Below are 13,988 nucleotides of genomic sequence, written 5' to 3'. Positions count from 1 at the left end.
AATGAAAAGTTTAGAACCATTTCAGTGATTTTTAAATTTAAAATATTCATCTTCAAAAGCGTTCATCAACATCTCAAAATTCTGGTAAGATGTCTTGACTTGAAAATCAGATTTTAAAATATTCTGTGTTTTATTATTTTGTATTTCAAGGGTGCGATATTTAGCCAAAGAAAATATCACAGAAAACTCTGATGGCACAATATCCTACATGTTGCCTAATGCTGCTCGTTTTGAACCTGATATGTCTGTTGGGACAGAAAATGATACCATCACGTGCCTGAACCTCGCTGTTGTTGTAAGTTGAGAAAAGAAACCATAATATGCACATTTGAATGTTGAGATATTCAAAAAATAAGGGGTTGAGATATTCAAAAAGTTAGGAACACAGATTCTGAAGACATATTACATTTACATTGAGGTTTCCTTATACTCCCAGGGTAATCTTAACTGTAAATGAAAATTGACTTGTTCTTGTCAATGGAAGCAAAGTCATCAGCTTGGATGGGATGTATCAAAAGCATCCTTCTAGTCAATTTTAGTGTGGGAATGAATCAAAGGGTTGTGGATGGATTCCTATTCTACTGAGGTACAGCATGACCAGTATAATGTGGGTTTTCCATACTCTTTTCATATCTTCAGTCCTGCTTTGTGGGGGAGACTGCGTTAAATCAGTGTATGCATGGCTGCGCTGCTTCCATGGTGCTCCTCTGCCCCAATGCAATGGTGTCACCAGAGTTTTCCAGTCCTCCTGCGACTTTAGTTCTCCTGAGGAAATCACAGGAGACCCCACCTGTACTTCACTCCAGATGTTTTCCTGTTGTCATAGGATTTGAGTATTTGCCCTTGACCTATGTTTACAGATTTCGTATTTGTATTCAGCCCTATTTGCGTTCCTCGGATGTCCCATACTAACACTGTGGTGTCTGCATATCAGGCCTACTGTGACAGAGAGGGTGGGTATTAGTTGCAGAGTGGAGAGATGCTGTGTGTAAAGATGAAAAGAAGGTCGATTGCCTTATTGAGACCAGATCTATTCTGCCTATGTTCTAATTTAGGCTAGAATTTCCCTTTTAGAAAGCTTTTTTTTTTTTTTTTTTTTTTTTTTTTTTTTTTCCCCTGGACTAATGTCCTGAGTCCTTCATCTCATGATATTCTTCTCATGGTATTCACTAACTCTACTCAGTTGCCACATTTTGGGCCATGTAGTTCTTTATGCATGTAAACACAGGCTCTTGCCTAGAAGCAGTCATGTCAGGGGAAGTAAGAGCAGAGCATTCAAGCCCCGTTTTGATGTTCAGAACAAAACTTGGATAAGTTTAAATACCCAGAGAGGCTGTGCTTATCTCACATGACAGTATCGGTAGAGCCCATCTTTGGTATCATAACCTTGTGGTCAGAATATTCACAAGGGAATCAAGAGAGATGTTTTTCACACTTTCTTAACCCTGAGGGGATTGAACCCACATCTCCTCTATCCCATAATCTTTCCATATCCATGCTTGCTGCTTGCTTTATGTTCAAATTCAGAAAGGAATGCATGGTCTAAGAGAGATTAAGAAAAAAAAAAGAGAGAACAAACAAGAGAACAACTTTGTCTTGGTTGTTTCGACTTTCTGGCTAGCTCTGACTTGCCCATTGTCATTCCCATTGCACTGAAGACAAGCAGAGATTGCAGTAAAAAGCCTAGAGTGAACACTTGCTCTGAGAGGTACTTTTTCATTACACAGATTTACTTCACAAAATTGTTACTGTTCCCTGCCTCACCACATGGGCCAACATAGATCATTTTTTCTTGTTTTCCACAAGCTAATCAGTGGCTTTAGGGACTTGACTTTGTGTTTATGCCTCTGGAAAAGTTCATTACAATCATGGCTGGTAAAATACCACATCATTCTTCATTGAAATAGGAAAAGTTCATCTGCTACGTAGAATTAAAACCATTTGGAAAGAACATATTAGTTGCAGAAATGTATTCTTTCTGATTAAAGAAATAATGGAGATTCATCACTCCACTGGTTTTATGCAGGATAGAATCATACTGCTGTTAGCATAATTTTATCAAAATAGCAAGTCTAAAACACAGCCAATAGGTAACAAGGCATTTATCTTTGTACTTGTATGTTTATGATGTGAGTGAGTCTGCAGTAATGAGATATGAATATAGCAGAAAAGAAGGAAAATGAAAGTTGTACAGTCTATGTTACATGCACAGAGACCTGAAGTATAGAGACATTAGTGAACTTGTGGAAACAGTGAAGATAAATTGGCTAGTTTTATACATGTCATACTCAGCAACTGTTTCAATAATGAGTTGTAGTTTTAATTATAAATTTGACTTGCATTGAGTAAGGTCTGGAAACAACCTTACTTATCAGCTCTGCCAGAGATTTATTGGAGTTGGTCTGTACTTTTGATCTGCTCACACAGAATTTTATGCCAAACATTAGTTTTATTGCTGTTGTAGGCTGCACCTGCCCTGTATACAAATGCTTTCATACAACTACTACTGAACACTTGGATTAAAGCTTCTAAGTCATCCATGCTGCAGAACAGAACAGTGAAAGAAATACTCTGGGGATACAAAGATCCCTTCTTAAACAAGGTCCCCTTCCCCTTGGACCCAGTTTTGGGAGTCTTCTACCCGGTAAGTGAAACCAATCAGAAGGCAATATTTCAGTTATAATTACGTGAATAAAATCAATACTGCAGCTGCAAGGAAGAAAAATCTGACAAAAATACCTTGGGTCAGTACTTCTAACCGTTATTCCTTCTTGTGTCTATTACAGTATAATGGGACATATGATGGACTTTACAGAGTGTATACTGGGAAAGAAGATATAAGCAAAACAGCAATAATTGAAAGTTATAAAAACAAAAGGTATAATAGCATTGTATATATGAAAAAAAATAATCATATTTTCAAGGTTTGCATTTTAAGACCTGGCTCACTGAGAGCTATAATTAAATGGAAAGTTGTCAACAATTCAAGGAAAGCTAGATCAAGCCCCAGACTAAGCAAAACCACCTCTTTGTTTCAGCTATTTGTGGTTCTGAGCTTGGATTTAAGATATTTTTTTGATTCTTCAATACAAGTAGTTATTTCTGTCTTCCATACTTATATAGCTAGATCGCTTTTGCCCTAATCTACTGCATCATATAGTTTATCTGAAAATATGAATTAACATCCCTGTCATATGCCTTTGCTATTGAATCATATTTATACTGGAGCGGTGAGGATTAACAACACAGGTAGTGAAATGGATTACATAGTACAATATAATTCATGCAGCATGACTTTTTTTTTTGTTTGTTTCTTTTATGTTAAAGGAATCTTTCTTACTGGGAAGGTTACTGTGATTTGGTTAACGGCACAGGTGAGCCTATTAAAGCTTTGTGAAACTTCAACAAATCTGGATATTGTAAAGGAATGTTAAGTCCCCCTTGGGCTTTGAGAGTTCTGTATTCTGCATATTAAATATCTATATAAATATGAATGTATATATACTACTGCTACCATACATGCATATATATCTAATATAATATATATTATACACTATTTAAAACACTATTTTATATACTTATGTGCATGCTTCAGCTATAGAAGATGTAGAAGACAAGAAACAATCTACCTGTCTGTTTCTATTAAATATCTGCATAGCATGGTATAACTAAGATTCCTTATCTTTGGTACAACATTTGAAAAATATTATCTTTGCCTTCCAGTAACATACATTCTTCTTACTTTCATTTTCTTTCTTTTTCTTACTCTGTTTTTTTTTTTTTTGTTTGTTTGTTTGTTTTTTCCCTCTGTACTGTGAAGTTTTCCTTAGCATAGATCATTCTCCTAAAAAACAAAAACAAACAAACAAAAACAACAAGAACGACAACAACAACAAAAAAAACATGACTAGTAATTTTGAAGCATTTCAAATACTTCCCAAGAATCTGAGTTTCCAAAAGGTTGTGTATCAGGAAGGATTAGTTATTTTAATGATTAAGAAACGATGTTTTCTTAGTTTCTGGGACTTTGGGACTTACCTTCTTTCTTATGGAGCCCCAAATCTTTATATATATATATATATGATAAAGATATATATCTATATCTATATAGATATAGATATAAAGATATATATATATATTATTGTCAGCTTTTTCTTTGTCTTCTTCCACAGCAGATGGAATAAACACACTCAGGTAACTAGACTAAGTGTTTCAATACAGTGAAAATGGGGAGAATTTAACTGTTAGCAAAGGTCATTACACAGTTTACATGAGCATTCAATGTGACTGCTAAGGAGGGAATGTGTTTAGAGAATCAGCAGGTTTAAAATGTCTTGTAAGTAAATGTGAGAATTCCTTTGTATCTTGTAAACTTTCACAGCAAAGCATGGCATGTTTTCTGAGCAAAAGTAAATAACTAGATAGAAAGATGAAACAGTTTTCTTGTATGGGGCTTGAAACGAATCCGTATTTGCAAACACTCCGAGACTGCCAAGATTTACAAATAGAGTTTGTCTCTAGGATGATCTTGGATTTTCTTTAAGGAAAAGTGCTTCCCTCAGCAGCGGGCAAGTGGCAGTATGTAATTTAGCTTTCTCACTCTTGCCAACTAGATTCAAAGATACCACAGATGTTTTCAATTCTTTGGTTAGGATTGCTGAACAAGAAACTAAACAGCAACTTGTTGCAAGAAGTAACAAATGTACTGGTTAAAGGTTTGTTACAACACCTTGCTTAGAAAAATGGCTGAGACTCCTCTTACTTCACACTAGTTGCATGCAATACAGAAATATGCATCTGAACTGGCAAGCTGCTCTTTCCATAGCAAGTGGGAGAAAAACATCACCAAAGTGCTCTTCCTCTGACCTTTTTTGATTGTCTACAATGAGCTCCAATTGAGCAATCTTGGGTGAAAAAAAGAAAAGAAAAAAGTTAAGTGCTGTTTATTCAATAAGTTTTGAAGTCTAAAGCTGCATTTCTTATAAGCTCTGGGTGCCATAACTCCAGGTGACTATGCATCTCCAGCAAGCTTTAATTTTTTAGACTACATAAACCTCGAAGTAGTGGCAACAGGTAATGGGATTCGTATTAAGCAGGAGTGGTATTTTTATCTGCTGTTTTTAATAGGCTTGATGATATATAGATTCATGTCTGTGGGAAAAAAAAAAAAAAAAAAAAAAAAAAAAAAGCTGCCATAATTTGGCTTGCCTTCAAAATCAATCCATGGAGTACCTGTCATTATGCAGTAGCTTATGTAAATATTTTCCTTACAAACGACTCATTGTGTTTACCTTGTTCACAGCTTTATAGGAAAGTATTAAGCACTGAGCTAGAAATTAAAGTACATCCTCTAAGTGGAATTGCTTTCAAGCTCTTAATTTCATTCACAGATGGGGCATCATTTCCTCCATTTGTTAAGAAGGATCAGGTACTGCGCTTCTTCTCCTCTGACATTTGCAGGTACGTTGATCCTTCCTTTTGTGCATACATGTGCTTCCCAAATGCTCTTTTGTTTTAGTAGGCTGCTGCAGTATCTCTGCTGGGGCTTAGGTTGCTGAGGCAGTTCCTCACAACTGTTTCACCTAAACTCAAGTAAATTCGTGAGCTGTGCTTATGATTCAGAGCTTAATTCTATCACTTTCATTTGTGTCAAGTAGCAAGTTATTTATGGTGTGTTTCATTTAAGCAAGTTACAGGTGTGTAATTTAGGAATACCACTGCTTAATTTTACAGAGAGAGACACTGCTATGAGCAGTTACAGACACTGAGGTCCAAATGGTTCAAAGTCTTGAACAATTTACAGGATCAGGACTCAGTCTCTAACCTGCCTAATTTGGTCCTATCAGGCAATTTAACCCTCTGCAGGGGCTGTCTGGACCATCTTGGGGATTTCTGCATAATGTCATCTATGCAGAACAGGATTTACTGTTGGCCACTAGATGCTCAAAATTGTTTTCCCACAGGATTTTTTTTACAGAGTTTATTTTGATGTATTTACAAACAAACCAACCTGCTTAATTCATCCCATAATGATGGCTTTTCAGCCTGCTTCATCTGCTGTGGTTATGCAGTGTCCCTGAGTTCTCCAGTGAGATAGCTGAAAGCAACATTAAGAGATTTAAAGGGCATCAGAGTGTATTTACTTTGGGAGGTTCGATCCTAGTATTTATTTTGCTGCCTGGAAACAGCTGCTTCCTTTTAACTAGGGTTAAAGTGGACCATTTGCTTTGCAGATTGTTTGTTTTCAAAGATCAGTGTTTTTACATGACGTTAGAGTTCTTTTTCTTGTGAAGCAATTGTATCCCCAAACTGGACAATGTTTCAGAACTTATGGAAAAGGGAACTCTACTTAGTGGAGAAAAAATAAATTTGAACCAATTGGACACAGTTTGAGAGATTCCTCAGGCCATCTAATTCTCACAATTAATGAACAATGAAGGGCAATAACAACCTCCCAAAGGTCTCAGATGAAACAAGGTAACGGAAAATGGTTCTGACCATGTTGCAAGACCCCGAATCCTTCTTTTGATCAGCTGCAATACAAATTGTTGCTGCCTTGGTTACATTACTGCATATCAACCTTATTTCTTTATCAGTTGATAATGTATCATAAATATATATATATATATATAAAATAAATAAATAAATAAAAAGTGGTAAGCTTGAAGTGGTATTCTAAAGCTTGAAGTAGTATTCTGATTCACATACAACGGAATAAGTTTATAATAAGTATGTCATTTGCACCATAAAGCTTAAATCAGTATCATCAAGTCAGCAAAACTGTAACCAAACCCACTGATTTTGGTAAGTATCTTTACAGTAGTCAAATGAATTTCAAACATTTCATAATAGCAGTTGCTGTAGAAGTGTGTAGGAAAGACCTCTTATTAGTTTACTCATTTAGTTTATATTGTTTATTGGTATTAGTATTTTTTCTGCCTTTTTGTGTCTTGCTGTGCTCACCTCTGAGCTTGTACATCCCTTTGTGAAAGCACAGAATTGCCTGTGTTACAGGGGAAGGCCCCTACAAACTGCTGGGTGTGGGCTCTCTGAAGTACTTTTCTTTTAAGAGACGGTCCTTGAGGAATAATACCATGAATTCAGATTTTCAACCAAAGTGACTAAAACATATTTCTCCTCTTTTATATTCAGATCGATCTACGGAGTCTTCCAGGGCAAACAGAATGTGAAGGGAATCCCACTTTATCGTTTCGCAGTTCCTCGTGAAGCGTTCGCATCACCAGTTGAAGTTGGAGATAACTACTGCTTCTGTACAGAGGAGATCATATCCCAGAACTGCACAAAAGCCGGAGTCCTAGATATTAGTGCCTGCAAAGGAGGTATAGCGGGGGCATGGTACTGCCAAAGAAGCCATCTAACTGGGGAGAAAGCACGTATTCTGTAGCTGAGGTGTTGCTCTAGGATCCAGGGCATATGTGTTTGTCTGCAAACTCTTCCACACATTGCCTGTGAGAGCTTTCCCTTTTCCATAGCCTCATTTCTCCAAATGAGAACTATAATATTTCTGTATTTTGAATGTCACTACGAAGAAGAAAATCACAACGCTATAGATTGTGTACTGAAATTGCAGGAATGCACAAGTAGAAAGTAAAGGAGAGGGATTCTATATGTACTGTTTAAAGCCAGAAATAGTTACAGTCCTTGTATTTGTGATGATTCACACCCACGATATATGTGCATGTGTTTGTGTGTGTGTTTGCACAGCTATATACATACACAGAGACTGAGAGACACCAGTTACTTAATTTAACATCAGTACAATAAAATGCACTCCCAGCTCCACAGTGTAGACACAAACAAGGTTTGTAAATACAACTTATTTCACCAGACAAATTCTCCTGACAGTAGAATCTCAGAAATTCTCAATTTATTTTATGTTGGAGTGAGGGAAGCTATTAATGCTTTTTTTTTTTTTTTTTTTTTTTCCAGGGTTGTTTGTGTGTTTGTATAACAAATTATGAATTATGTTTGCATAGAAAATGGGTTTAGAAGGTGAGCGCTGAAACAAGGCTTAATGATTTAAATGTTTTTTTTTTTTTCTTTTTCAAATAGGAAGACCCGTGTATATCTCTCTTCCACATTTTCTTCATGCAAGTGAATCTATACTGAATGATGTTGAAGGCCTGAGCCCAAATGAGAAGGAACATGAGACGTTTCTAGATGTAGAGCCTGTAAGTCCAAATATTTAATAAAATTAAATAGTAATTCAGTAACCTTGCGATGTTTAAATTTAATTGCAGTAAAGTAGGTCTTTTACAAGAGGGATAAGCAGAGGAAGCAATATTTTTATGCTTGCTTTTTAATATCTGCTCACCAAGGTGTTAAGCTTTTAGCAGGGGAAATTTAGGGCAGAACTTTTTCTTATTCTGACCTTCAAAGTTGGAATATAAGCTTTGATTTTTTTCTTCATTGGGAATGCATGATGACTTCACAAAGCTTTGAAGTATGCTATAACTTATCTATCATTTTCAAGTACTTTCTGAAAATTCTTTTCTATGAGATGTCTTATTAAATTTTATCTTATTTATTTTTAATTTTCCATAGGGTTTTTTTTTGTATAATTACTATCTCAATTGAATTAAAGTAAATAAATATAGATTATTTCCAAGAAAATTATTAATAGTCTAAAGCCCAATCACTTTCCTGACTCTAGAACAGAACTAATATAGTCTTTGTAACTCTGTCCAAAAGAGCTAATAAAGGAACGAATTTATGATAGCTCTGATTTTGTTTGCATTCAATTTTACATTTACTTCTGTTCCAGTGAATCAGATTAAGACAAACAATCTTAACTGTGTCAGCCAGAGTCTTCTGAAGTATGTGGTGAATTCTGAAGTTTCAAAATTTTATTGTATCTGAGTTTAGATGAAATGGCAAAATTCAGGATTTTTCATTAAAATATTTTTTCTCATATAATTTAAAAATGAAGCCACATAACTTCAATGAAATCTAAAGTTAAGTCTCATTTGAAATAGAGATATAAACCTAAGTTTCCTAAATCCGAGGTGAAAAGGAGACAAAAAAAAAAAAAAAAATCTGACCTTTGTTTTAATATGTTTGTTCTGATAAGAAATGTCTGTTTTCTGCCCTATGCCAATTAAACTTACCCCTCTCATTAAAATAGAACTTTTAGTCAATTTCTAATGAAAGAAAAAAGCTAAACTATACTTTTATATAGAACATATAAATATAACTGGTATAACAGTTTTCACTATTGTTGCCTTCAGTATAAATTTGTAAATTGCAAAAGTAACTAAGGCAAAACGATAAAATCATTACTTCTATGAGAAAAAGAGACCCTTAGAAGACTCTTAGAAACATTCAAAATTCATAAAAATGTAATTCATCAAAATATAATTTTTCTTTTTTTTTTCTTTTTACACAGACTGTATTCTAAGCTCATGCAATCAATTCAAAATTTGAATTAATGTTTTTTTGTTGTTGTTGTTTGTTTGTTTTTTTTCATGTTTTAGACCACTGGTTTTACACTACAGTTTGCCAAAAGGCTTCAAGTAAACCTCCTTGTGAAACCTGCAAAAAAAATTGAGTAAGTGTTGTTTCATTATTTTGTTTTTAAATACATTTTTTTTTTCAGAAGCCTTCTTGGTCTAAAAGAGCATTAGTAGAAAAGGGAAAAGAACGAATGCAAATACTTGATTAAAGTCTCTACTTCTCTCTTGCAAAAATTTCAGTCATGAATTTCCAGAGAATATTAGTTTCAGTGAAAGAGCAAGCCTTCTTGTGCAAGGCACTGCCCAACAATTTTAGCACATATTTGATTTCCCCACAGCAGCTTACAGTGCAACATGTTCTTAAAAATAACATTGTTACAAAACCCAAATGCAGGGCATAAGGATGAAATAGAAGGAATAATATATTTTCTGCAATAAATCCAATGAGAGAGATAATTTATGTGTTCCCTGTTACTTGATGGAATTTATGAGAAAGGTTAAGGTTTATCTCACTATTTCTTTTATCTTCATTGGACCAAACGAACACATACAACTCCTGTACACTGTGTACGGGTGAACACAACATAGATTTTCAGACCCTTTCTTCAACACTTGTTCAGCCTTTCTGTGTTCTGACTACCTCTCCATGGAAGACTAGACAGAAAGAGATAACTGCCTGACTGGTGAAATGGCTGTTCTTAATTGTAGGCTTTTTTTTTTTTTTTTTTTTTTTTTTTTTTGATCCAAATCTACCAAATTTATCAAAAGGTACTTCCAGAAGACAGAACTGTTAGTGCAGATGGAAAATTGTTAAGTAGATACTGGCTTTATGAACCAAACTGAAGGTAACATGCTGTATTTTTTTTTCTTCTTCTCATTTCAGAGCTTTATCAAAAGTTAAAAAACCTTATGTCTTCCCCATTCTTTGGCTAAATGAGGTTAGTATACTTTCTGCCTATTAATCTTCACTGTTAAAAAAAATACACACACACAAAATGACTTAACTTTTTCTGTCTTAATATCCTGAAATTGAGCGAATAAGCTCATGTTATGATGTGCACATGAGAAGAATATACTCAGTGAGTGAGGTCTTGTATGCTTAGTGTTCACTGACTTTTTTCTTGTACTGTTTCAGTCTGCTGTTATTGGGGATGCAAAAGCAGAAATGTTCAGAAAAAAAGTCTCTGGTCGGGTCCAGATGCTGAGTCTGCTGCAGATGGTGTTGATCATCACAGGTTCTGTGGTGTTCCTCGCATTCCTGGGTTCTTATTTCATATGCAGATCAAAGAAATTAAAATAAGTAAGTAAACATTAATGGCTCAGTCCTCAGTAGTAACTTCTTAAGGTCTGAGTTGTTCAGAATCATTACATATTTAGTTGTTATTTTTCAAGTGCTAGTAAAGTTCAGCAGTTATTATGTCAGTTCTGTTGAAAATCATCTAGATAGCCATGGTTTTCAAATTCTCTTCCCAACACTTAATCCATCAGGATACTCTTAACATACCAGGGAGGGTACTGGGATCTATTTCCAAAAGACCAACACTTTTTTTTTTTTTTTTTTTTTTGGTTCAAATATACAGCTTAATCACTGTGACTTATTGGAAACAGACATTTTATCCAAAACTGTTAGAACACTTCAGAAGTGTACTCTAATACTTCTTTGGGACAGAGGCCACTCAGATGCAGTTTCCTGCACTTTTCCATGACATAGCCCTGTTTCTTAATAAGAGTGTTGGATAGGCTTTCTCACTTTTTTCTCTCTGTCTTGCATCAGAATCACATTAGTCAAAACACATCCTGTTCACAGATAGCCTACTAAGGCTAAATACAGTCCTGTCATGGATAGAATAACCAAGTGGTGGATTAATGACATCGAGGGAAACAAGCAGAGATGTGAATGTTATGGTGAAAATATCATGCTGTAGTAAAAACCTGTTTTCAAGAAGACTTACCTCATAACATGCTGAATTCTGATTTTATTTCACTACAGGTAATAAAAGACTTCAGATGTAGACAGTCTTTAACTGAAGTTTCAGCCAAGCAGCATGTTAAAATTTGGTGACAAAAGGTATGATTCAATGCACAGGCAGCCCATGTGCTATGGAATTCAGTGTACTTTTCCATTTTGAAAAGACCAACTCAGTAACCCAAATAAGTTGATGTTTCCAGAGGCCCACACATATGACATCACTAGAGTGGCCACTGTGGAAATTATTCTTTCAAATAACTCATTACATGAACCTTGTTACAAATTTTAAAAGACATTCAAACAGACTGAAGTTGACATGCAGCTGGAATTTAGTCCACCTTCTGCCATATATGCAACTTGCTACTTTTTTTCTTCTGGGAACTGCAAGACAATTGAAAACCCTTTGCTGATGTTCTAGCTTGGAGCACAGGCTTGGGAATGACAATGTCTATGAGCTCAGGCCATACTCTAGATACTCTCGTTGCAAAGTTTCTTTCTGTTCCTTCAAGGAATGGAATCTGCTGCAGTAGAACTGCTCTCTGTCCTCTATTCAGGGATGCAAACTGTGTTGAATGTGAAGTTTATTATGTAAAGTTACTAACCATAATACATGAAGTTAATAAATAATTTACTGAAATATATGGTTCATATATTTTATGAAGAGATGGCCCATACACACACCACAGTCATTCATATGTTGATGGCACTAATCAACATTTGACTTCACAGTTGTTTGGTAATCTGAGTTACTCACTAAATCCCAGCCTCCATTGCTCTTTTTATTGCCTCCTGTGTGCTTCCCTTTCTGGTTCTTGCTCAAACATCAGCCTCTGCTCTGCCTTAGCTCCACTTCACCTTCCCTTAGGGAACACTTCACCCTCCCTTAGGGAATGTTCTAATCCTTAAGACTGAATGAAAATATTTCAGAACATTTTGGACACAGGAAATACTAAGATAATGGTCAAACATCAGAGGGTTCCACTTTCTAAGACAGAACATAAATTAAAACAGGTAGCCCCAATTCTTCTCTGATAAGCCATCTGCCACAAGGAAATATGTGCAATTGTGTGGTTAATGAAGTGCATTGACCTTACTGATGCCCATAGACAGGCAGCTGACATTTTCATCTGTGCAAATGGTTTACTTTTTCACTTAATCTGAATACCATATCTTAGATATAAGAGTCAGTTGGACAGATATTGAACATCACAGGGTCTCTCCTTTCTTTGGACTCACTGAATTCAGAACAATAGCCAAAGTTCCAGCATTTTATAAAACTTCTCCATGGAGCTTTTTTCCCTTTAAGAGCTGCAAAGAAAAAGGAAAATCAAACACAGGTCAGCCTGGTGTTTGGGAAGAGTGCTATAAACCAGAAAGACTTTAAACCAGAAAGATTTAATTCGCTAGCAAATCTTTGGTCAGGTATCTTTAGCAAGCTGTTTTCACCCTTTGGAGAGAAAGGGAAAAACCGCAAAGACTAAAAGGATGTTGTCTTAATCCCTAGTGTTTAATATTCCTTGTGTAGCTATCATTGTACATTAGATCCGACGAATTACAAAAATCCCCAAAGACTATTCTTGGAGGGAAGTTCTATGTACATTGCTAGTCTTTTTCCAGCCATGGATTGGAACTCTAAAGTACCAGGGTGGGAGATGTGAGGGAAGCATGACACTCAAGGGAAGTTCACACTCAGAAAGCTGATATATTTAATTTCTCCTTATTGTGCTTGCTAATTGATGGGAGAGAGGAAAAAAAAAAAAAAGCTTTTCTCTTTGCTACATTATTGCTGGTGTCATTTGTAATGCTCTGTTCCCACATTAGCATGGGGACAGTTTGACACAACTGAAGGCATCCCTAGAGTCCTATGGACTGGTCAAAAAAAAAAAAAAAAAAGAAAAAAAAAAAAAAAAGAGCACAAGTAAAGGTATTAAGTCGCCTTCTCTTTTGAAACATACATGTACACAGCTCTGCTGTGGTTCAAGATCTGACACCAAGTTATTATAATAAAACTATTTTGTGTGTGTGTGTGTGTGTATGTATGTGTGCTGGAATCTAATGGTGATATATTTTCACCAAGAGAACAGTGGCTGTCGTGTTGATTTTGATACAACAGTATTTCAGCTTAATTTTCTTTGGCTTGAAGTCCATTGTCAGTACATTAAAGTTTGCTCTGTGTGGTTTAGTGCTATGTGATGCTCTAGCATCAGTGATCCAGCAAGTCAGGCCATGATTTTAAATGTCTCAGGGCCCAATTTTGCATACATACAAATGTACAATGTTCTTATGTATAATCTAATTGATCTAAATGTAAGTTTGGATTTTTAAACTATGTTCAGCACCTAGGCTACACTTGAATTATAATTATAGTTATTTTGTCCAGAGCATTGGTTCCAGTTATTCTTAACTGATGTTATTAAGGCTAATGTTAATTATTTGCATTTGTTCAGACACATGTGGGATAAGCATTTATTAGGGATTTAAAGAACTCAATACAAATAAAATAAAGCTCAAAGTGTTTTTTCTGAGTTCCATATGTCTAAGTGTAA

At 35.4% G+C, this 13,988-nt stretch overlaps 1 protein-coding gene across 1 annotated transcript in view; it reads left to right on the top strand.

The window, feature by feature from the left end:
- The window catches only part of CD36 (CD36 molecule), a 28,183-nt gene extending 14,848 nt beyond the window's left edge, over positions 1 to 13,335 (top strand). The window contains exons 4-14 of the mRNA XM_032190071.1: positions 151 to 295; positions 2,465 to 2,644; positions 2,787 to 2,878; positions 3,328 to 3,374; positions 5,391 to 5,460; positions 7,153 to 7,340; positions 8,074 to 8,192; positions 9,495 to 9,568; positions 10,357 to 10,411; positions 10,609 to 10,773; positions 11,464 to 13,335. Coding sequence (XP_032045962.1) covers positions 151 to 295; positions 2,465 to 2,644; positions 2,787 to 2,878; positions 3,328 to 3,374; positions 5,391 to 5,460; positions 7,153 to 7,340; positions 8,074 to 8,192; positions 9,495 to 9,568; positions 10,357 to 10,411; positions 10,609 to 10,773 — 1,135 coding nt within the window. The 3' untranslated portion in view covers positions 11,464 to 13,335. The remainder of the gene's footprint in view (positions 1 to 150; positions 296 to 2,464; positions 2,645 to 2,786; positions 2,879 to 3,327; positions 3,375 to 5,390; positions 5,461 to 7,152; positions 7,341 to 8,073; positions 8,193 to 9,494; positions 9,569 to 10,356; positions 10,412 to 10,608; positions 10,774 to 11,463) is intronic.
- Positions 13,336 to 13,988: the final 653 nt, after the last annotated feature.

This window comes from Aythya fuligula, chromosome 1 (assembly GCF_009819795.1).
Source record: "Aythya fuligula isolate bAytFul2 chromosome 1, bAytFul2.pri, whole genome shotgun sequence".
Lineage (NCBI taxonomy): Eukaryota > Metazoa > Chordata > Aves > Anseriformes > Anatidae > Aythya > Aythya fuligula.
Note: the sequence above shows the minus strand (reverse complement) of the source record. Positions and strands in the feature narration are given on the sequence as shown.